The sequence below is a fragment of the Amblyomma maculatum genome, chromosome 6, assembly GCF_055883805.1.
Source record: "Amblyomma maculatum isolate TAMU_Amacu chromosome 6, ASM5588380v1, whole genome shotgun sequence".
In the NCBI taxonomy this organism is placed as follows: domain Eukaryota; kingdom Metazoa; phylum Arthropoda; class Arachnida; order Ixodida; family Ixodidae; genus Amblyomma; species Amblyomma maculatum.
The window spans coordinates 795,113-817,417 of NC_139349.1; the positions used below are offsets into that span (position 1 = coordinate 795,113).

At 47.0% G+C, this 22,305-nt stretch overlaps 1 protein-coding gene across 4 annotated transcripts in view; it reads right to left on the reverse strand.

Annotated features, from left to right (window-relative positions):
• LOC146184928 (fibroblast growth factor 1-like) overlaps nucleotides 1-21,126 on the reverse strand; it is a 111,379-nt gene extending 90,253 nt beyond the window's left edge. For all 4 annotated transcript variants that reach the window (XM_084605894.1, XM_084605893.1, XM_084605892.1 and 1 more), the window contains exon 1: nucleotides 20,566-21,126. In XM_084605894.1, the coding sequence (XP_084462020.1) occupies nucleotides 20,566-20,616 (51 nt within the window). In that variant the 5' untranslated portion in view covers nucleotides 20,617-21,126. The remainder of the gene's footprint in view (nucleotides 1-20,565) is intronic.
• Between the last annotated feature and the right edge of the window lie 1,179 nt (nucleotides 21,127-22,305).

The following is a 22,305-nucleotide window of genomic DNA, read 5'->3' on the forward strand; positions in this document are numbered from 1 at the left end:
CCATTCTTTCTCCTCTATGCCCGGTCTCCTCGACACATCCTCGACACCATCCTCCCGTTCTCCACAGACGACGAACCTGAGATTGCTGAGATCCTCTGCCAGGCTGAAGAAGCCCGCCGGATAGCCCGCCTGAGAACTCTCGCCTCACAAAGGCGCTCGAAATCCCGCTACGACGACCACCATCGCCACGTCACCTACCTCCCTGGAGATATGGTCTGGCTTTGACGTCCATTAAGGAAGCGTGGCTTAAGTCAGAAACTGCTCGCGCACTATATCGGTCCCTATGTTATCCTCGAGGCAATTAGTGACCTCACCTATCGGATTGCGCGCCTTACCAAAAGTGGCCGACGTTCTTCACAAACTGAGCTTGCCCACGTCGCGCGTCTGAAACCCTGTCATCCTCGTGCTGACGATTGACTCGCCCGGAGGGCTTCGCCTGCGACGGGGGAAGTGTTACGGACTTGTTCTCTAACAGAGCACGCAGGAAGAAAGAAGGAAGAGGAAGAAGTGTGCGCGCCCGTTCGACCTTTGTCTTGTGGCACTTGTGTCGTCCCCGCTAGCCGTGTGTACCCAGCGTACTGAACCGACTAGAACGCCTCAGTCGCGACGCTAAGGGCGTAACAATATTGTTACTTAGCTGTATTCGCTGTTCGTGATGAGGATGAAGAAGTGCAACAGACTCCGAGAAGACGACGACGCTGAGTGTTGTGAAATCGGTGCCCTCATCAACGTTAGTTGTGCGGACAGCTTTGGGACTGTAAATCTTCCACGTAACATCTCTTGGTGGAGGTCAGTCTATTCGATCCCCTGTCACAAGCTGGATCTCCGCAGCGGCCGCCACATCGGAACCACTACGATGACTACCGACGCCTCTACCTCTACAGCCGCCGCCCCTGCTGTTGTAATGGCCCACCCCGTGACCCCGGAACCTTCTCCGGGACCGACGACGTCGACGTGGACGACTGGCTAGCCCTATACGAGCGCGTGAGCAAGCACAACAGGTGGGATGCCACACTCATGCTCGCGAATGTAATATTTTACTTGGCTGGGACCGCGCGGGTGTGGTTTGAAACCCACGAAGACGAGCTAACATCTTGGGATATTTGCAAACAGAAGCTGCACGACCTATTCGGAAAGCCTATTGGCCGCCACATTGCCGCCAAAAAAAGCGCTCGCCTCTCGGGCCCAAACGTCTACGGAGTCATATCTCACTTACATCCAAGACGTCCTGTCTCTATGCCGCAAAGTCGACCAAGGCATGCCTGAGGAGGATAAAGTCGGCCATATAGTAAAAGGCATTGCCGACGATGCCTTCAACCTCCTGTTGTGCAGGGATTGCTCCACCGTGGACTCTGTGCTGCAGGTGTGCCGACGTTTCGAGCAGGCGAAACAGAGGCGCATATATCACCGTTTCGACCGGCTGCCGAACACGGCTGCTAGCTCCTCCTGTATCGATATCCCGACTCCTCGACCGCCTGCGAACGACAGCACTTTGACACGCATTGTCCGCCAAGAGCTTGAGGCAATGACTCCCGCGGCCTCGCTGTCGCATACACCCGACAACACCCTGGCTACCATATCACTTATTAAGGCTGTTGTTCGCCAAGAGGTTGCGAATATGGGCCTCCCTTCTACCAGCACCACCGACACCACGGATTCAGGACCTGCCCCTCCAGTAATTGCTGCCACCTCAACCAACGCCGGTTTCTCGTCCCGATATCGTTACCGCAACCCAAATGAATGGCGTACCCACGACAATCGCCCCATCTGTTTTACTTGTTCTCGCGTTGGCCACATTTCCCGCCACTGCCGTAGTCGCTGGTACACGCCATCTCGTCAGTACACCTACGTTGACCGCCGCGGAGACTATGCCCCTCGCTATTCCCCACCTCGCCCCGACCAGACCCTTGCTGACCCCGGTTCCACTGTCCATGCTGCCAACCGTTCAAACCGTTCACCATCCCCGCAAGCACGACGTTCGCGTTCTCCTCTTCCTCGCCGCAATTCGCCACCGTCATATTCTGGCCACGTACCGGAAAACTAGCCAATGCAGCTCCCGGAAGTGACGCTGCATTTATGACCCGGACTGAAAAACCTCTGTTGACCCCTGCCCTACAAAATAACCGTATCGACGTCCTTGTGGATGGAGTTCCCGTTTCTGCTCTAATTGATACAGGCGCCCAACTGTCCGTTCTCAGCTCCTCATTTCGCCGTCGCCTCAAGAAAGTCCTTACGCCAGCCGTCTCGTCCACAGTTCGCGTCGCCAATGGCAGCCCTGCTGCCGTGGTTGGCATGTGTACGGCGCGAGTTACAATTGCTGACCGTCATGCCCCAGTGTTGTTCACCGTCCTACATGAATGCCCCCACGACGTTATCCTTGGCATTGATTTCTTAACAGCCCATTCTGCCCTTATTGACTGCTCTAGCGGCCTACTTCGCTTGGACCTTCCGCTCTGCTCTGAAGACCCCTCCTGCTCACCCCGACTTCAATCAGCACAGTTTAGCCGTCTTCCTCCTGAAACTGCCGTTTACATCCCTATGTCGCCATTTCCACCCGTCCCAGATGGCGACTATCTCGCTTGTCCCATTACTGATGTCATGCTGCAGCGGCACGTCACCCTTCCTCATCTAATTGTGCACATATCCCAGAACCGCACCACTCTCCCAGTCCTTAACTTCAGCTTTTCAATTCAAGTTCTGCCCGAGGGAATTTCATTAGCTTCGCTGTCACCGATGACCGATTGTGCCATTTCAGCTCTGTCTACAGATCATACAACTGCCGTCCCTGCCAACACCCCCTCGTCGTCCACATCGCGCCCTGATCCGCTTAACAGCATGATATCAGCTGATCTGCAACCTGAATTCGCCGCTGATTTACACAAGCTTTTGTTTACCTACAGTGACCTTTTTGACTTCGGCACCCGCCCATTGGGTCAAACGACAATTGTAACCCACCGCATTGACACCGGGGACGCCAGTCCTATCCACAGGTGGCCCTATCGTGTTTCGCTTGCCGAGCGACGCGTCATTCAAACGGAGGTCGAAAAGATGTTAACGAACGACATAATCGAGCCTTCCAGTAGCCCCTGGGCATCCCCTGTCGTGCTGGTCAAGAAGAAGGATAACAGTTGGAGATTCTGCGTTGACTACCGTCATTTGAATAAGATAACCAAAAAAGATGTATATCCTCTTCCGCGCATCGACGACGCGCTTGATAGTTTGCACGGAGCCAGCTACTTTTCATCCATCGACCTTCGTTCCGGCTACTGGCAGATTTCTGTCGACGAGAGAGACCGTGAAAAGACAGCGTATATATATATATATATATATATATATATATATATATATATATATATATATATATATATATATATATATATATATATATATATATATATATATGCAGGAATTTAAGGGCATTTAGCCAGCGCGAAGAGTGGTTCGAAATAAACATGTTTACAAAATTTTCTCCCCGATTATATTTTTCAAGAACACACACGTTTGTCGTTACGGTATACAGTGGATAAGACGCCACGGACTCCTGGGCCAGAGTATCCGGGTTCGAACCCGGCTGCGGCCGCCGCGCATCGATAGTGGTAAAACGCAAAAGCCGTCCGTGCGTTGTGCTATGTCAGTGCACTCCAAGGATTTTCAGGTGGCCTAAATTATTCCGCAGTCCTCCACTACGGCGACAGTTTCCCTTTCTTCTTTCCCTTCCATCTTCCTCCTTTCCCAAACGGTGCGGTTCAAATGTCTACTGAAGAGGTGCGACAGATATTGTATTTCCTTTTCTCAAAACCAATTTTCATTTACATTTTTTTCATCATCATCATCATCAGCCAGGCTATACCCACTGCATGGCGAAGGCCTCTCCCATATTCCTCCAATTAACCCAGTCCTGTGCTAGCTGCATCCACTTGACCCCAGCGCACTTCTTGACCTCAAACTTAGCATTCTCGCATGTTACTCGCCATTTCTATTTGTATACATTTTTTTGGAATAACTAGTCTAGTCAAGAATAAACAAGGCGAGTTAGTTTTGAATTTTGAAACAGCGAATATTATTTTCCACAGGTGAGCATACTTTTGCATAAACCCCGCCAAGGTATTCGCGATATCAGAACACGCTTCCGACGAATGAATTAAGCGAATGGCATTCTAGGAACTATGCGGTCACTATTGTGCTCGTGAGGGTCCATAACAGAGGCAATCCAAAGAAAATTAAGAAGATAAAGTAGTGCTTCATGCGGTTATACATACCAAGATATATGCTGGCAATCTTTCTGTTCTTTAGAAATATTGTTTATGTGTTAATACAGCTTATACAGTCTACCTTCCAGTTATATGCGAAAAATTTTGAATACGTCAGGAAATACAAGCAATGAATGGTAGCTAGATTACGCTCCCAGAAAAAGCTGCTAGTTAGCCAGGTACGCAAACGTGTGCATTAGACTAGCTCGCGGAACGGCGGACACTGGCGGCCACAGACAACATGCGATCGGAATTCATTACAAAAGTGACATGTGCAGCCTGCGCAAACCATTACACATCTCACGGGTGCAGCCCTGTGCAAACGTGGTCAAGGAGGAACAGATGAAGAAATAGCTCTTCAAGTGCTTCTCCGGCTGACAGGGCGAACGTTATCTATGTGCAAGGATCAGCGCGTGCAGAGACTTATCGAACCGAAGAGCAGAGGAAAGCGCCTGCTTGTAAGCTCGCCGTCGAGATAGCCAGGGGGAAAAATACATTTTCAACAAACGTGGTCATGCGTACGCGAATTCTTTGCGCCCCTCTGTTCTTTACGACCGCCTCCCACGCAGCGCTCGTGACATGTTTATCTCCCACGGCTTTATGAGCAGGAAGGAAAACGCCCATAGACGTGTTTTGATTTCTTCAGTTTCTTAGAAGGGCGATTTTCTGGGGCAGGATTTTGAGAAGAAAAAAAAAATGGGTGTGGTGGTTGAAAATAGTGAACTTTACCACTAATACAGGAAGTGGGAGAATCAACCCCGGTTCTTCTTTTCCAGGCCGCACACCGAGTTGAAATCGTAGCACAAAAAAAATTATTGTATCTAAATTAATACTGTCAGCTGTATTTGCGTCTTTGAGTTTGTCTCCGTATACGAAACAGCGGCGCATTCGAACGGATCGAATTGCACTTGACTTTGTTTCTGTGACAGCAGGCAAGATTATGTGACGTGCGATGCGCGGCATAGAGGGGGACTGTTTAGATTGTACCCAATTAACAAAAAACGTGCGTCTGCAGATGAAAACAATACAGTTATCCCAGAAAGATCTCAATTTTAGCAATATTTGTTCTGGTCATCGAATCCAGACCACCGTCTGTCAGATGAAGTCGCTTTACCAGCTAAGCTAACCAGGGCGGCTAGCATATGGTAAGACGAGGCCGAATCGTTCGGAGGAGGAATGACGTTGACGGATGCTTGCGGGGATGATGAGTAATTTCTTCCTTAATGCATAAACCGAATAACTTGAGATATTCGCCTAAATATTAAACTATAGCACGGGGCAGTTTGTCACATCACTGACTTATGCGTTAATAGTCATGGGAAGCTGGACCTGAAATTAAATGTTTAATCAGTGTGCTCATAAAAAATGCACAAAAATGAGGTAATGGTCACATCAAGACCAAAGGAAAGGACGCATCCAGAAAGAGATGGAAGAACACGGTACGACGCTGTAACTGTGTTTGTAACTATGTCTTTTTGAGAGAAAAAAAGAAAAATGCCTTCGGCACAATACATTTACCGTTAAGAACAAGGCTCCGTACATGCACGAACATCTTACGCGAAGCGATGGGTCAGTAATGGTTTTGGCGTTCGGCTAGGGTCCCAAGTTCGCGGGCTCGACCCTGACAGAAGTGGCCGCATTTCGATGGGGACGGAACGCAAAAATGTTGGTGTTCTGTTCGATGTGATATTATAAATTGATTCGGAGGCGTCCCTCATTACCTGCATGTTGCTTCCAAAATTATATAATCGATTAATTATTACATCTTTGTTTACACGTGGTTCTCTATTGCATTATTAATACGCGGTCTTTTTAAAAATAACTTTACTGAAATGAAGTGCATGTAAATGCTCTAGTAAGTGAAGAGCAGCAAAATACGCAGGCCTGTCTGTCGACTTATAGAAGAGAGTTGGAAGAAAAAAAAAAGTGAAATTACTAGGTCGAGAGAGCAGGTAAGACGAGGGCATTTGGTATAGGAGGACATTGAGAACTAAGCTAGATCCAAGCAGGGCTTATTTCCAGAAACCCGGAATTTTATAATGAAAGAAGAAAGAATGGAAGTGGCAATCTACTTATATACGGTGATCATTGGGATAGCAACCCCTTTATGCACTGATGAGGGAGGGAAATATTTAAAACAGCATCGATTCAATGCCACGAAATCGCTCGGGCGGAGGAAATAGCGGTCGCTTTGGCGACGGTTTTCCGGAAACTCTAATACTATATTATTATAGACTCCCAGACTGCATGTCGGAACTATTCCAGAGCGAAAATTGGTAAACACGCCAAAATAATGCTCAAAAAGTACTTGAGACTTCTCTCGAAATATCTCGATTACGCACAGGCAATTCTACAATTAACTGCTTGTTCACGACGATGCATGCACTTTATCTCAATATCTGAAAGTCCCGTTCAGAGTGCAGCTGATATCCAAGGCCATATGTATCTGAGCCAGGCGATTTACAACTCCAGTCAAGAAAGACCAATCGTAAGTTCTATTAAACATAGCTAGCAACAGTCAGAGACCAATCCACTTCAGTTCCCAATTATTGTCAGTTCTGAAAGAGTTCAGATTGGTCTTTTTTGACTGTGGCGTCTGTGCCTGGGTCGGTCAAGAACTGCCTGTCTGTTTTTGCTCGCATATAATACCTCCCTTCGTGCCTCCAGTAAAAGCAGTGTGCCGCACCCTAGATTGCGGCACAGAAAGTATATTGGACGGAGAGCAGACAAGACAGATGCGAGGTTCATTCACACTGGTCAACATTCCCATCCCGGCTGCAGCGATCTTCAGGATGTTGGCTGGTAAACCATTATTGGACAGTCAAGGGGTCAGAGACCCCATAATCGGGTCGGGCAATACCTCTCCAACCTTTAGAGCAATACTTATGAGTGTTCGTTCGTCATCTAGGATAGAGCTGCGCAAACGAGTCTCTCAAGCGTGTCATGTGGCTGTAGGTGCGTGTGCTTTGTCGTGGGAAAGTACATATCATGTGAAAGAGGTCCGCTGAAATAACGAAGCATAAACTTACACGTCGAGGCATAGAGTACGGGAAAGATGATATCGAATCTCTTGTGGTTTGGAGTTGGCGCCAATGGAAGGCCATCGTTTTTGTAAGTTCTGGATAGATAAAGACGATAGTGTTGGAGCAGGTCAAGTGATTACGGGGTCCTTTCTCACCAGACTGTTGAAGGCGGAATGTTAAGCTGCTAGGAATGTGGGCCTTCGAGCTAGCTTAGGCGCCCCCTTTGGTGGATTCGACGTGAGCATGCGAAACGTTTGGACTAAATTACGGCCATGGGTATCTTCTGTATATTCGGACGTCGGCGCCTCTTTGCCCTCCTGCTGATTTTGAGAAACTCGGGAGAGATTTACTGCTCCTAATCCTTCGACAAAAAAAAAGGGGGCGGGGGGCAGTAGAGAGAAAAAGCGGAGTCTAAGCGGTGCTGGATAGAGCTCTCACAGTGCACGGATGAGCCCAACGATACAGTCAGTATAAGCGAAATAAAGAAGCATGAAGAACCTATACTTGTTAAAACTAGCATGAATTTTAATGTGTCGATCCCACCAGCTAGCTTGCGCCCGTGCCCGTAAAGTCGTAACATAGCCAGTTCCCCGTATTACATGTCTCAGAGGGCCCTATATAGTGTCGTGCCACATTTCGCTGAGGGGGGTATACAGTATAGAACAGTTAAACAGAGAAGGAGGAGGAGGAAAAACTTTATTATACGAAGAATTGAGGCACGCAGGCCTCCTGGGTCTCCGCGCGACCCCACTCGCGATCTAAACGTTCATGTGATGTTGATCCATGACGTATGAAAATAATAGAAAATCTTTATCACCGCTTCATAACTGCCCGGAGATTTGAACACGTTCTCTAAGTGATGCAAACTATAATGCTTTGTTTAGATTATAATCGCTAATACAGGCTTGAATTTGCGCTCACTTGCACGCCTTGATATTAGTTTGGGTGTAGTGCATTTCACGACGGTCTATGGGGTTGCGGCTTGAGCACACCTTCAAGCGCGTTGCTCAAAGTCACGCAATTATCAAAATCACCAAGTTTTGTGCAGAAGATCCGCGCGTGCTCTAATACCAAAGAGGAAATTGCCACTTTTACACGATAAGGCTTATATTTCGTTAGGTCGAAAAGGCATCGCCGTCGCCGTAACCATAACCCATAATTGAGAATAACGTGTCGGAAAAACGCGCACTTGATCTCATATCAAATTGTGACGCGGGCGTTCTTTGAGTGACGTTCAGGGCAGGTGACATACAATTTATCTTCCCATTTAGCATCCACCCGCTAGTAAAATTGGAGGCTAGTTTGCGATAATAGTTCGAACCGACGACATATGCATCGCCAATTGTATGCCATTGCCAGTGTCCACCCAGAAGCGAGAAAGATAGTGCGCCTTCCTTTCTCCATAAACCAAAATATTTGATGGAGGCGAAACGAAGAGGTGCTGTGCGATATCAGCGCACGTTAAAGATCCCCAGGGGGTCGAAATTACTCCGTAGCCCTCCACTACGGCTCCCCTTTCTCTCTTTCCACTTTACCTCCCGCCTTTCTCCCTTCCCTTACGGCGCGGTTCAGGTGTCCACAGACACAAGTGCGACAGATACTGCGCCTTTCCCTTCCTGTGAACCAATTATTATTATTATTATTATTATTATTATTATTATTATTATTATTATTATTATTATTATTATTATTATTATTATTATTATATAAGATCCCCAGGTGGTCGAAATTACTCCGTAGCCCTCCACTACGGCTCCTCTTTCTCTCTATCCACTTTCACTCCCACCTTCCTCCCTTCCCTTACGGCGCGGTTCAGGTGCCCACTGAAAACGCCCCGCCGGGGTGGTGCAGTGGTAAGACGCCCGACTACTGTGCCGGAGTACCCGGGTTCGAACCCGACCTCGGCGGCTGTGTTTCGATGGAGGCGAAACGAAAAGGCGTCGTGTGCTGTGCGATGTCAGCGCACGTTAAAGATCCCCAGGTGGTCGAAATTACTCCGTAGCCCTCCACTACGGCTCCTCTTTCTCTCTATCCACTTTCACTCCCACCTTCCTCCCTTCCCTTACGGCGCGGTTCAGGTGCCCACTGAAAACGCCCCGCCGGGGTGGTGCAGTGGTAAGACGCCCGACTACTGTGCCGGAGTACCCGGGTTCGAACCCGACCTCGGCGGCTGTGTTTCGATGGAGGCGAAACGAAAAGGCGTCGTGTGCTGTGCGATGTCAGCGCACGTTAAAGATCCCCAGGTGGTCGAAATTACTCCGTAGCCCTCCACTACGGCTCCTCTTTCTCTCTATCCACTTTCACTCCCACCTTCCTCCCTTCCCTTACGGCGCGGTTCAGGTGCCCACTGAAAACGCCCCGCCGGGGTGGTGCAGTGGTAAGACGCCCGACTACTGTGCCGGAGTACCCGGGTTCGAACCCGACCTCGGCGGCTGTGTTTCGATGGAGGCGAAACGAAAAGGCGTCGTGTGCTGTGCGATGTCAGCGCACGTTAAAGATCCCCAGGTGGTCGAAATTACTCCGTAGCCCTCCACTACGGCTCCTCTTTCTCTCTATCCACTTTCACTCCCACCTTCCTCCCTTCCCTTACGGCGCGGTTCAGGTGCCCACTGAAAACGCCCCGCCGGGGTGGTGCAGTGGTAAGACGCCCGACTACTGTGCCGGAGTACCCGGGTTCGAACCCGACCTCGGCGGCTGTGTTTCGATGGAGGCGAAACGAAAAGGCGTCGTGTGCTGTGCGATGTCAGCGCACGTTAAAGATCCCCAGGTGGTCGAAATTACTCCGTAGCCCTCCACTACGGCTCCTCTTTCTCTCTTTCCACTTTCATTCCCATCTTCCTCCCTTCCCTTACGGCGCGGTTGCGGTGTCCACAGAAAAACAAGTGAGACAGTTACTGCGCCTTTCCCTTCCTATAAAATAAATAAATCAGCCCACTGAAAACAAGTGTGAAGATACTGTGCCTTTCTCTTCCTGTGAATCAATCAATCAATCAATCAATCAATCAATCCCGGATTCGAGCCCCGCCGCGGTGGTGCAGTGGTTGTGCCGGAGTTGTTGTGGCTGTAGGAAGAAGGAAAAGAAAATGCAAGGGCCTGCTACTGGCTCTGTAGCTGAGCCACCTCCGCTGCCTCATGCGGACAGAAGAGAGAAAATAGAGAAGAAAGATAAAGAAGAGTGAGAGAAAGACGCGCGCCGCAACAGCCGTCGTCCACTACCCAAGCGGTGGCGGGTGCAATGACAGCCAACAACAGATAAAACTTCGGTGGCCCCCGCCGCACGCGGCGTTGACCTACCTGTCATACTTTCTATATACCCACGCTCGTTTTGGTTACCGTTGTTATACATCGATCGAGTTCCCGCTGAGAAGCGCAAGACCAAACGAGCGCAGAAGTGAGGGGTGGCCGCGGTGAGATGTAAATAGTGAACAAAATTACGAAAGAAAGTGACGAGTGGTATCGTCACATCTAAGAAGCCATAGCATTATAATTTAATGAGCACGAAGCCTCCATTACTGCCGACGACTAAGCTAAGTAAAGGCAATTTGGTAACGATCGCATGGACCCCCGTAGAAGAGCGTGAGGCCCTTGAGAGAGCGCCTGCTATGTTGGCGAGCATGTACTGGTGCGCTTTGAAATGATCGCGCCTCTTGTGTGGCCCCAGGAGAGGGTTAGTGAAGCTGAGCCGTTGTTTTCGCGCATATGTAATTCTTTATATGTCGAAGAAAATGGAGGCCGTCGTCGCTTTCCCACGGCAAACTTTTCTTCCGAGGGGCCTTTAATCCGGCCTTACGAGGCCCATGCTTACCGTTTTTTTCCCACTCGTCTCGGGGGTCTTTCTTGGTCTCTCACGGAGTAAGGATAATATGAACATTTCCTTTTAAACGGTGTAGTGAGAGTACATGCAACATTGTTCCTTCATTAACGCTCTTATTTTTCAAAACATGTTCGAAGTTGTTGTTTTTCCTTTCTTTTCTTTCTTCTTGAGCCTCCATCACTTCAACATATGCACCACACTGTCATCCTGACCGGCCGTTTCCTCAATTACAGTCCAGACTGCACTTCTGGCTTCAAGTGGAGATCGGCGCCTTCAACAGGAAAATCTGACGATAGCTGGCCGTTATCACGAATTTCGTACTTTACGATGTTCCGTGTGATACTGCCCGGATTTCTCCATTTTTTTTTTTTCAAGCGCCCAGAAAGACAATCTGTCAAACCTCGATGGCGTATGAAACCGCAAGATTCCGTTCGACCACAACTCATAGCTGATTTTTTTCACGTGAATCCAGTGTCTAACACTCTTTTTCGTTCTTTTACAGATGGTGCGTTCCATGTTCTTTTCGTTATCAAAGCGAAATAAGGAAGTAGCTTCATATAGAGATAGCAGTATTGCACAAGCTGACCAGGCCCATCGCACTTCATGCGGTCAGCGCTATCTTTTCGCTCAAGGATTTCGCAGAATGTTTTGTAGGTACAGTGGCCTATATTTATATTGGGCGCAAGCTCCATCAGTGAAGAGAAGGGCGCTAGCGTCGGTCTAGGGGAGCAAGTGTGACCACATGATTCCTTTTTTTTTTTTTTCTTTATTACGTGGCGTGGACAAGTTGTGTTCCACGAAAAATCAACAAAAATAACACAAAACGCTATTTACATATGACACACTAAAATTCACGCACACACAACAAAGGCTCTAGTCTTGAGAGCCACTCGGGAGGTTCTGCAGCAGCTTTCTGGATTGCCAAAAAACTGTCCACGCTTTCCCGAAAATAAATTCGGGCAGGCCGCGCGTCTTTATCACAATGGTAACTAGCCATTCTCGAGAGTGGAGGCCCATGAGCATAACTAAATCAAATGGTATCCCATCCTCACTTATAAGTATGTGACACCATGCGGATCTAGCGGAAAATATTTCAGCTGGAGAACACGCTCGATTACATTTGTGCGTTTTAAAAGGTAATAAATAGTCGCGTTTATTTCTGTAGTTTTGGTTGATAACGAGTGCCAGCACTGAAATTTTTTATCTTGCATCGTTGTTGAGGTTGGTTTAGCTTATTTAAGTTGTTGCCACGGTCCGTTATTGCTCTGTACCCGGATGTACGCGACGGAACCCGGCGCAAGCTCCCGTTGCTACCTGAAAAATAAACTCACGGAATCTTCCTTACTCAAGATTTGAATGGACAAAGCAGCGAGTGGTCATTCTCATGTGTGCAGCACATTTCGAGCAAAATTTCGTCTATGGAATTGGCGCTAAACAGTTCGGTATGTAGCGGCAGAAGGAACTGCGCGCGCGTTTTAATTTGCGCTTATCACTTGTGAAGCTAACGGATACATATTTCTGGCAGGATGGAAAAGGTGTTGGGTTCTTCACGGAGCAGTGCGCTCCCAGTGCAAGGAAGGATCGTACGAAAGTCAGGTGCTATCTGAATGAAGACGTTGACATACGGAAGCCTCACTGAAGTGAACTGGAAGGCTGCCGCCATGGGCAGCAGTATGCATGATGAGTTGTCTCGGGCAGTGTCTTCAGTGCTTTAGTAATTTCAATTGACAGAGTACGTGACCAAACGAGAGATAGAGCATTACATGCTGTGATGTATTGAGGTATGCGTCAACAAAACTACGTCACGCGGGGAGAACAAATATCCGGCCGAAGCAAGAGGCAAATGACGGCAGAATTCGCTACGTGGAATACACTTCTTCACACTTGCTATAAAATTTAATCCACGTTTTCCCCACTGACCAACCTTTTTGCTCTGCTACGTTCAAGGGAGCAGCTGAGCGGTGACGCTTGCGCCGGCGCTATTCGAAGGCGCTCAGCATCTTTCAGGCATCTGACAGCTCCGATACTCTTGCAGAGGAATCTTATTACCTGGATTCAGTGACTTACACCTAACAGGTTGTGTGGCAGTATCAGTCTGTTGTCCATAACAGCAACAGCAGTGCCGTCGTCGCAGTTGTTAAAACTTGCCACCTTCGACAACTCGCTGATTGGGTGAAATGCCTCCTTGCCGAATGAGTGGATCGAATACCTCCAATTAATCTTATACAAGCCCAGACCGATGTATATATTAAATAAATAAGTGAACGTAATACGAACGCGCAACTAAACTGCCTAGGAAAGCATCCTACAGCAGCAGTTCAACGCGGGTTATCCCACTCGCCACAGTATGTCCCAATACTAGGGTGCCTCGACGCGCATCGAGGTACCCTATCCTAATACTAGCCGCAATCACCAATCTGGGATTTCGCCGATGTCAGCGCTCTTTCTCCGGAAACTTGAAGCGCGAAAGTGAAGGTGGCGCCATGAGGCCCAATGGGGAGGCGGAGAATCTGCACAGCCAAGGAGAGGTTGACGTCATCAGGCACCATTGTTCAAGTGCGTGTTAAGGTCCGTTTACACTTGCGAGTCGCGAAGGGCGTGCGACCGATTGTCGTATACGACCAGAGAGCCGCTTAGCTGAACCGATCGATGTTCACACTTGAGAAACGCGACCCGCGGATCGCTTTCCCGAATTGGTCTCATGTCTATCTTGACTGCTCACCACATAGAGTAAAGAGACTTCGTGCTTCATTAGATTGCCTGGACGCTCACCCCTTAACGGAAGGGAAGTGCTTCATTAGATTGCCTGGACGCTCACCCCTTAACGGAAGGGAAGATCTTGGGACCATGGCCACAAAATTAATCTGCGCTCAAAGCCTACAAGGAACTTCATCGCTTTTTAAGAGAGACTAGCCTGATTGAAAGACTGCGACTTTCTCACCTCCTCTCATCTTCTACCCTTCCCCTTTAATCCCCCATTCTCCTTCCCCAGTGCAGGGTAGCCAACAGGAATCATTTCTGGTTAAGATCCCTGCCTTCCGCCCTCTTTTTCTCTTCCTCCTCCTCCCTCCGTTCCCTTCAACTGAGCCGCTGATTGGTTTAACGGTTTGCGACCAGCAGTCGCGAAGCTGGAAAATCGAGCAGTACATGAACGGCCTGCGACAGTCGCTTTTCGACCAATGCGAACATTTGCGACAGTCGCGCTTCGACCAAACCGGAACACCGCGAGTCGCAAGTGGGAATGATTACTCCGGCCGGTCGTAGCAGTCGCGTGTCGCGCACTCTCAGCTTCGGTTTCTTCCCGTCAGTCACCCTCCGGCCTTGTGCACGAACTCTTTGCATTCGATTACTTTCTTTCGCCCTGGAAACCTTCTTTCACTGCTCTAGGTGTGGTGATGCTGAGAAAAGTGTAGAAGGGCTACTTCGCGTTTGATTAACTATGAAAGTCGGCTGTAATTTCTTTTATTATTAAACGTCTTAAGCATGAACCCCTTGTGCGGCGGGAGAGTTGGTAAAAGGCATCCTAAAGAGGGTAGGTGAGTACTTTTCATCTCTCCTCTCGTTTTCTGCGCTACTGCGCAAGTTTTTCTGCAGTAAAAAATATGGCCTCCTCCTTCTTTTATATTTCCGTATTATGGGGTAATTGCTTTGTTTATAATCCCTTTTTGCGATCTATACTTCTGAGTTCTCTCCAACTCCATGCTATCCGTGGCACACAATTATATTCAGAGAATTTCGCAAGGGAAAACAGCCGCGATTATAACAGCTTCGCCTATCTATAGTGAAAAAATTCACGGCACAATTAAAAGAGACGTATAGACACAAGCGTAAGGAATAAAGACAGGACAGGTGCCACACTTCCAACCTGTCCTGCCTTGTTTGTTCTTTGTGTTGCCTTGTCTTGTTTGTTCTTCACGTTTGTGTCTACATCTCTTTCGTGCTGCGAATTTTTTCCCTATGGATTGCAACCAAACCACTGTGTTTTGCAACGCATTGCAGTTTCACATCTCATAGCCCGATTATACTAGCTGCGCGGAAACCAACTTAGACAATGAAATCGACCAGATGCTACACAGTTTCCTCACCTTTAAAACGACTTCTCGGTTAGTGTCACACCGCATTTCAACAACTATATGTATGCATTTTTGAGCAATTGCATGTACAAGTTGTGTAGTTGAATTGGTTTTCAGTACACTTTGTTATACTGTTGCGGCTGATGGATAACTGTTATAGTAAAGGAAGAGCTTATTTTCATATTCTCGGCGCTCAGCTTTCTGCGAAAGGTGGAGACTTTTAACACAGTATTTCTTTCCTCGAGAAAGAAAGGTCGAGTCCAAATCTTATTTTGTTCTTATCTTTATATGAAATTTGACATATTGTGCAAAAAGCTCGGGTCAGGCAGATTAACACAAGATTCCGGCCGCTGCGGCCGGATTTCGATAGTGGTGGCAAGATGAAAAAGTGGTAATGTCAGTGCATGTCGAAGGAACAATCTTGGTCTCCCCACTAAGATGCTGATTGTCTGTTTTTTTGCTTCTGGATTCAGTTAAACCGCATACCATAGCATAACATACCATAACCCACCATACCATACCACACCATACCGTACCCCACTATACCATACCATACCATACCATACCATACCATACCATACCATACCATACCATACCATACCATACCATACAATACCATACCATACCAAACCATACCATACCCCACTATACCGTACCACACTACACAATACCGCGCCATACCATACCATGCCATATCATACCGTACCATACCACACCATACCATACCATACCATACCATACCATACCATACCATACCATACCATACCATACCATACCATACCATACCATACCATACCATACCATACCATACCATTGCGCTTTGGATAAACTCCGGCAAAAACTCTACACAACTCAGAACAGTGAATGGGTTCCCAAAAAAAAAAAAAAAAAAAAAAAAAAAAACACATTATTAAAACCAACTAGCCCATCAGAGACTTTTTCAATGCTCATACAATACAATACTGTCCCGTACCATGCTGCATTATATGAAAACGTGGTAGGGTATGACATGGTACGTGCACCAAACCATATCACTATGTTTTTCCTTTCCCTATATTTATTTAATTCCCCGCATCTTAACTTGAATGCATCTGCTCCCGTACCATAAAGTGGCGACGATATTGAGCCATCAATAAAGCTTGTAACCTATACGCTGGCATCTAATCTTCGCAGTTTCCTCGTGGCAACCCTGTTCCGTTTGTCGGTCCGCTTTTTGGATTCCCTGTGCCTCTATGTCCCGCTATTTGCACTTGGGTACGCATCCGTGCGCGCCAACTTATCGACTCCAGCTGTATGCCGGAAATATAAAGTGGCGGGGAGCTGTGCCCGGTATAGACCACTTGAGCAGCCGAGCCGGTCAAGCATAATTTTAGACCAGCGCCTCAGAGCAGGTTTATTTGTTTTCTCCAGAGCACGCTTATCTTCACGCTGTTATGACAAACTGTTGCTTCACGTACAACAAATATTTAGCTAGAAGTGCAACGCGAGGCCAGGATATATCATCTGTATAGCCCCTTATAACAACTATTACATAAGTCACGGTTGCATCGCCCATATGGCTCTGATCAGCGTTCGCGCATTTAGATTTATTTACCGACGAGGTTTTCGGTGGAGATGAAATGTAATACTGCTACTACTATCGTGTAATATTCGCGACTCATTACAAAACATTTCACGCTAAACCGAAAGCTACATTTTACAACTTCAGCAGGGCTGACGATAATAGCATTTTAGACCACCTTGCCTTCGCTTTTACACCGTTCGAAAACCTATCAAGGGACATCCACACAGATATTGAGACAGTGTGGCACGCGTTCAAAGATATCGTATCATTCTGTCCCCGGAACTATGTACCGATAAAAACAAAAGTGCCTAAAACACACAACCCGTGGATTACACGAGATGTCATCCACGCTAAACGCAGGGTAAAACGTCTCCGAAAAACATTGAAACTGCATCCTACGACAAAAAATAGAACCAGGCTTAGTATCACTATCCGCCACATGAAGTTAAAAATAAAAGCTGCCAAAAAGAGCTATTTTACCCACATCCTTCCCAATTTCCTAAAAAGTTCTCCTAAAAAGTTTTGGGAATACCTCAACCCTAAAGAAAATCAAGTAAACTTTGCCGCCGATGAAGAAAGCCAAAGTAGCGCAAACAAGCTGAACAGCTACTTCCAATCTGTTTTCACGAGAGATAATGGCAGCTGCCCACATCTAAACCAGTGCAGTTTGACAAATCGCTTAAAACCACTATCAGTAACCGAATCGGGAGTACTAAACCTTCTACTAGACCTTGATGTTAAGAAAGGGATTGGGCCCGATAACTTACCGAATGTTTTTCTCCAACGGTACTCACAATGGGTAGCGAAATACTTATGTGTATTGTACGACAAATCACTCACAACTGGTAAATTACCAAGGGAATGGAAAACCGCAAAGGTCATTCCTATTCACAAATCCGGTAGCAAAGATGATATTTCTAACTTTCGACCAATATCGCTAACTTGTACCGCCTGCAAACTTCTAGAACACATAATACTAAAACACTTAAACACACATCTTGAGCAGGAACATCTGTTATCACCCTTTCAGCATGGTTTCCGCAAGGGGCTATCAACCGTCACCCAACTACTGGAGCTAATACACGACATTTCCCTTAGCATTGATAACCAAAAACAAATCGACCTCATCTTTTTAGATTTCTCCAAAGCTTTCGATCGCGTTTCTCATGTAAAACTTATCAAGAAATTAGCATCCATATTCGGTGATAACCCTGTCATAGATTGGATCCGGGACTATCTAACAGATCGTCACCAGTTCGTACAAATAAATAACCAGAACTCACAAATAGTACCTGTCACCTCTGGAGTACCGCAAGGTTGCGTACTGGCGCCAATATTATTTTTACTCTTTATAAATGACCTTCCTAAAAATATTGTCGTAAATATCAGGCTTTTTGCAGACGACTGCATCCTTTATCGTGAAATTAATTCCTCTGAAGATCATATAGCTCTAAACAACGCACAGGAAACAGTGTCACAGTGGTGTACAGAGTGGCAGATGGTGCTGAATGTTAATAAATGTGTATTCCTGCCGATAACCAGAAAAAAAGAGTGCCTGCATTTTCCGTACAGTATAAGCAATACTTTACTAACCCGAGTCAGCGAACACAAATATCTTGGCTTGATACTCACGCATAACCTAAGATGGGACTCGCACGTAAATACCGTAACAGCAGCTGCTACACGAAAGTTATTTTTTCTTAGACGTCGTCTCCGAGATGCACCACCCGAAACTAAAATGTTAGCTTACAATGCCTTTATAAGATCAACAGTGGAATATGCAAACGTCGTATGGTTCCCGGCAAGTAAACAAAACATAAAAAAACTAGGAGGAATACAACGGAAGGCGATAAGGTACATCTTTAACAAATATAGAATGACTGACTCGCCAACTCACCTACTTAAGAAAGCCGGCATGCTGAGTTTGGAAAAACGCGCAGTACTAGCACGTCTGAAATTTCTGTATCAACTCGTGCATAACCACTTTAATATAGATACATCAAAGTACATCGTCATCGAAGACACAAGACTCACGCGCTATAAACACTCTTTGACTATAAATGAATTTTCTTGCCATTGTGATAGTTTCAAAAACTCATTTTTCCCCCTTGCAATTAGAGAATGGAACACCTTGAAACCATCAATAACACAAAGTTCAACACTGGATGAATTTGCAAAGCTAGTGGAGGATCATTTACACACAAATTCATGAATCTTCATCCGAACAGTTTCCTTGTCAGCATACATTGATAACTTGCAAATTGTACTAATTCCTTATTGCTTTGTTATTTCCATTCTGTGTCCATTCATATACCTTTTTCTTTGTTTTCATGTATCAATATTTCACTGTAATTTTACTGTATACACTGATCATTGTCTTGCTTCGTTTATTTCTGACCGCAATCTTCCTTTTATTTTAAATGATTGTCCCTGCCTTTGAACATGTTCCAAATATTGTCTGACTTTTTGTATTCGTTTTGTGCCCTGCCTGTAACGATCCCGCCCGGGATTGACAGTATTCCTAAATAAATAAATAAATAAATAATATATCGTTTACCGAGTTTCTGATGTTTCATGATTAGGCTTTGTGCGCTATGCCTCCACTCTACATCACGCATGGTAGGCATCAATATTTCGAGCGGTGATGCGTATATGCGAGAGTGTGGCCAGTTAGTTTCATTTTTTCAAGCTACTGCACATGTTTTTGTTGTGGGCGCGGACCACATGTAATATCAACCGCGGTGACACTTAACGCTAAAAAGCATCATGGCAAAAGATAGATAGGAGGGGGAAAGGCATGGATTTGAATCAGAAAGGCCTCCGGTTGGCTACCCTACACTAAGGAAAATGGATGAGGGTATTAAAGAGGGCAAGAGAAAAGGGACGTCAAGCACAGTCATGACAAAATGAATCAACCGATTGTTAGCACCTGTCGTATTGGCTCATAAAATGTCAACGGAAACAAAACACAGACGAACACTGCTGGATGCGATTACATTTGTTCTGCAGTCTGATCTTCGCCATCATAAAATTATCTTAGAGCTAAGTAGATTACGCGGGAATGCGTAAATCTATTCTGTAGTCTATGCTTCTGGTCTTCGCCACCATGAAGCGCTACCAAATGTAACAAGTCACGCAGAAATGGCATTGCTGCGAGGAAACTTTCGACCCATTATGACATTTCGTGAAGTGCAGCACGTCCACCATTCCCCCTTTCTTACTGTGCCTTATGGCACACTTCTCGAAAAAAAAAAAAATATGCAGCATGTGTGTCATACGTTTTTCTATGCTCTGACTGCCTACTTGCTTGTACATACCATTGAGTAGTTTGTAATATTTTTCACCTATAATTTTGTAATTCTGTACACGCTTTTCAATCTCTCTCTCTCTTTTGAGAAAATTGACTTTGCGAAGGGTTCGAAAAGCATTAGCACACATTTTCTAGGCTTTAGATCGCGTCAAGAGAAGGATTAGAACAGCGATAGCACGCATTTTCTAGGTTTTAGACCACCTCAAGAAATTGACGGTGACAATCCCGTTCGCGTTTCTTTACGCAATCCAACGATACCCCGCTATTCGTTCGGCGACTGCAACTGCATACTACTGCGATCGGGTTCCCGATGCCACTCGTGAATCCAGTTCAAGATGATCCGCCGATTCAAAGCAATCAAGGTGCTGACCAATCATGGGTTGACCTCGACTTCGTAAATATCTTTTGAACCCGACCAAGAACTCATGAGCAAATATTTAGACTCTTGACGAAGGCGCAGTTAGAGAGAAACTGACACAGTACAGAAAGATAGAAAAAAAAAATGAACAACACAAAAAGAAAATGGCTTACCTCTGGTGCATTTTCGTCGTCTTCTCTGTGCTGCTCCTCCTCGTCTTCCATTTTCACATCCGGGTTGGTCCCGACTCGTACGGAAGTTCAGGCCAGAGCAAATCGAACGTGTTGGCTCAAGTGCTCGTGTGTCGCGCAGAGAGCGTCGGCATGTTCGGACGCAGCTTATATCGGTAACTATACGGCAGCAACGGTTTGGCGTCACAACTCGAAGCTTTCTGCCACCAAAATGCGCCAGAAATGAGTACAAAACACGGCACGACAAACGGAGACTCGTTCGCAGTAGTTCTTGCAGTCAGTACAGGAGAGGAAAAGAACGACAAAAAAAAAAAAGGAATATTACTCACACCCACATCGCGCTGCTACAACTCGCTGTTCTTCATCTTCCCTACTTCAGCACAGGCAACATCTTGGTGTTCTTATTCGTGGCCGGCCGCAAGCAAGGGCGCTCTCGCGTCGCGGGATCCATCGACCCCCGCCTCTTCAAGTCCACCTGAACGTCGCACGCTGCGCGACAAGTTGCAAGTTGTTGGCGAGCGCGTACTCCTGCCTGCGCTGGCCGCAGACTCTGGTCCGGATTGAGAGCTCGGGGCTGTTGCAAGGAGCTCGGAGACGCGCGTCAGTCGGACGACGCCCCTCCCCCAGCGCCGCCGAAGCAGCAGTCGTCCCGTTCTAGGATGCACCCCCTTCCCGGGCGTGCGCAGTAGCGCCCACGGTGGCCCTTCCAGCCTCTCCCCCGCCCGATTCTGACGGCAGCAGCCGCGCCGAGAGCTGAGCGATGGATGCTGGACATTTTCACGACGTCTGGCGTGGCTGTCTCTCGCCCTTACTTCCTCCAAGAGAGAAGAACCACGGCCGCTCGAGGAAGAACGCGCACTTGCAGTGGACAGCGAATGTTTGGCGGCGGCCCAAACTAATCGCGCACGGAGGGATGGATTCTGTGAGACCGAGTTAAAATTTCACAGCTTCGTGAACTTTATACTGGTGGTGAAATTGAAGGACGCTGTTCGGTTAATTTGATCCCCGCAGTGGCGACCTCGTTTCGATAGAGGCAAACTTCCGAAAAGCCATTCATTCGGTAAATGCGTGTAAGGGATCCCCACTGACTGAAAATAACCCAGAGGATCTGTACCACGGCGCGCCTGTTGCTTTGGAGCACGAAAATTCAGTTGTTATCGCGGCATAAGATAGAGTGCGCTTGACATATGTGCGAAGCAAAAAGTAAACCTGTGAGGTCTTTGGGTGGCAACAATAATTTATAATAAGCGCACAAAGAGGAGTTCAAAAGTCTAAGCCCACCAGTCTCACATAAAGAGTGCCGCAGACCAGTGATACGTAACATTCGGCAAGACGAATATGACCTTTTTACTGTATGCAACGCCATGGGAGACGAGCCCAGCTCAACATGGAATACGGAGAAGATACAACGGTAGCTAGCGGTTTATTGTCTTTGTCAAACTTCACAAGTAAAAAAAAAAAAAATAAAATGTTCGCGTTTTGCCCGCTATACAAACCGACTGCCCATCATTAGTGAAACATTTTCACAGCCGATTGGCGTGCAGCCACTCCGCGTGCACCGCGCTCACGACACGGTGTCTCCCAAACATCGGCCGGTGGAGTTAAGAAAAAGAGCGGAAGGCAGCGACAGCGTCAGAGAAGCAAGAAAGAGCCGAAGGGAAGAGAGGCGCAGAGGGACACCTTTCTGTATGCCTACACACGGCAGGTCTCGGGGGAGAGCGC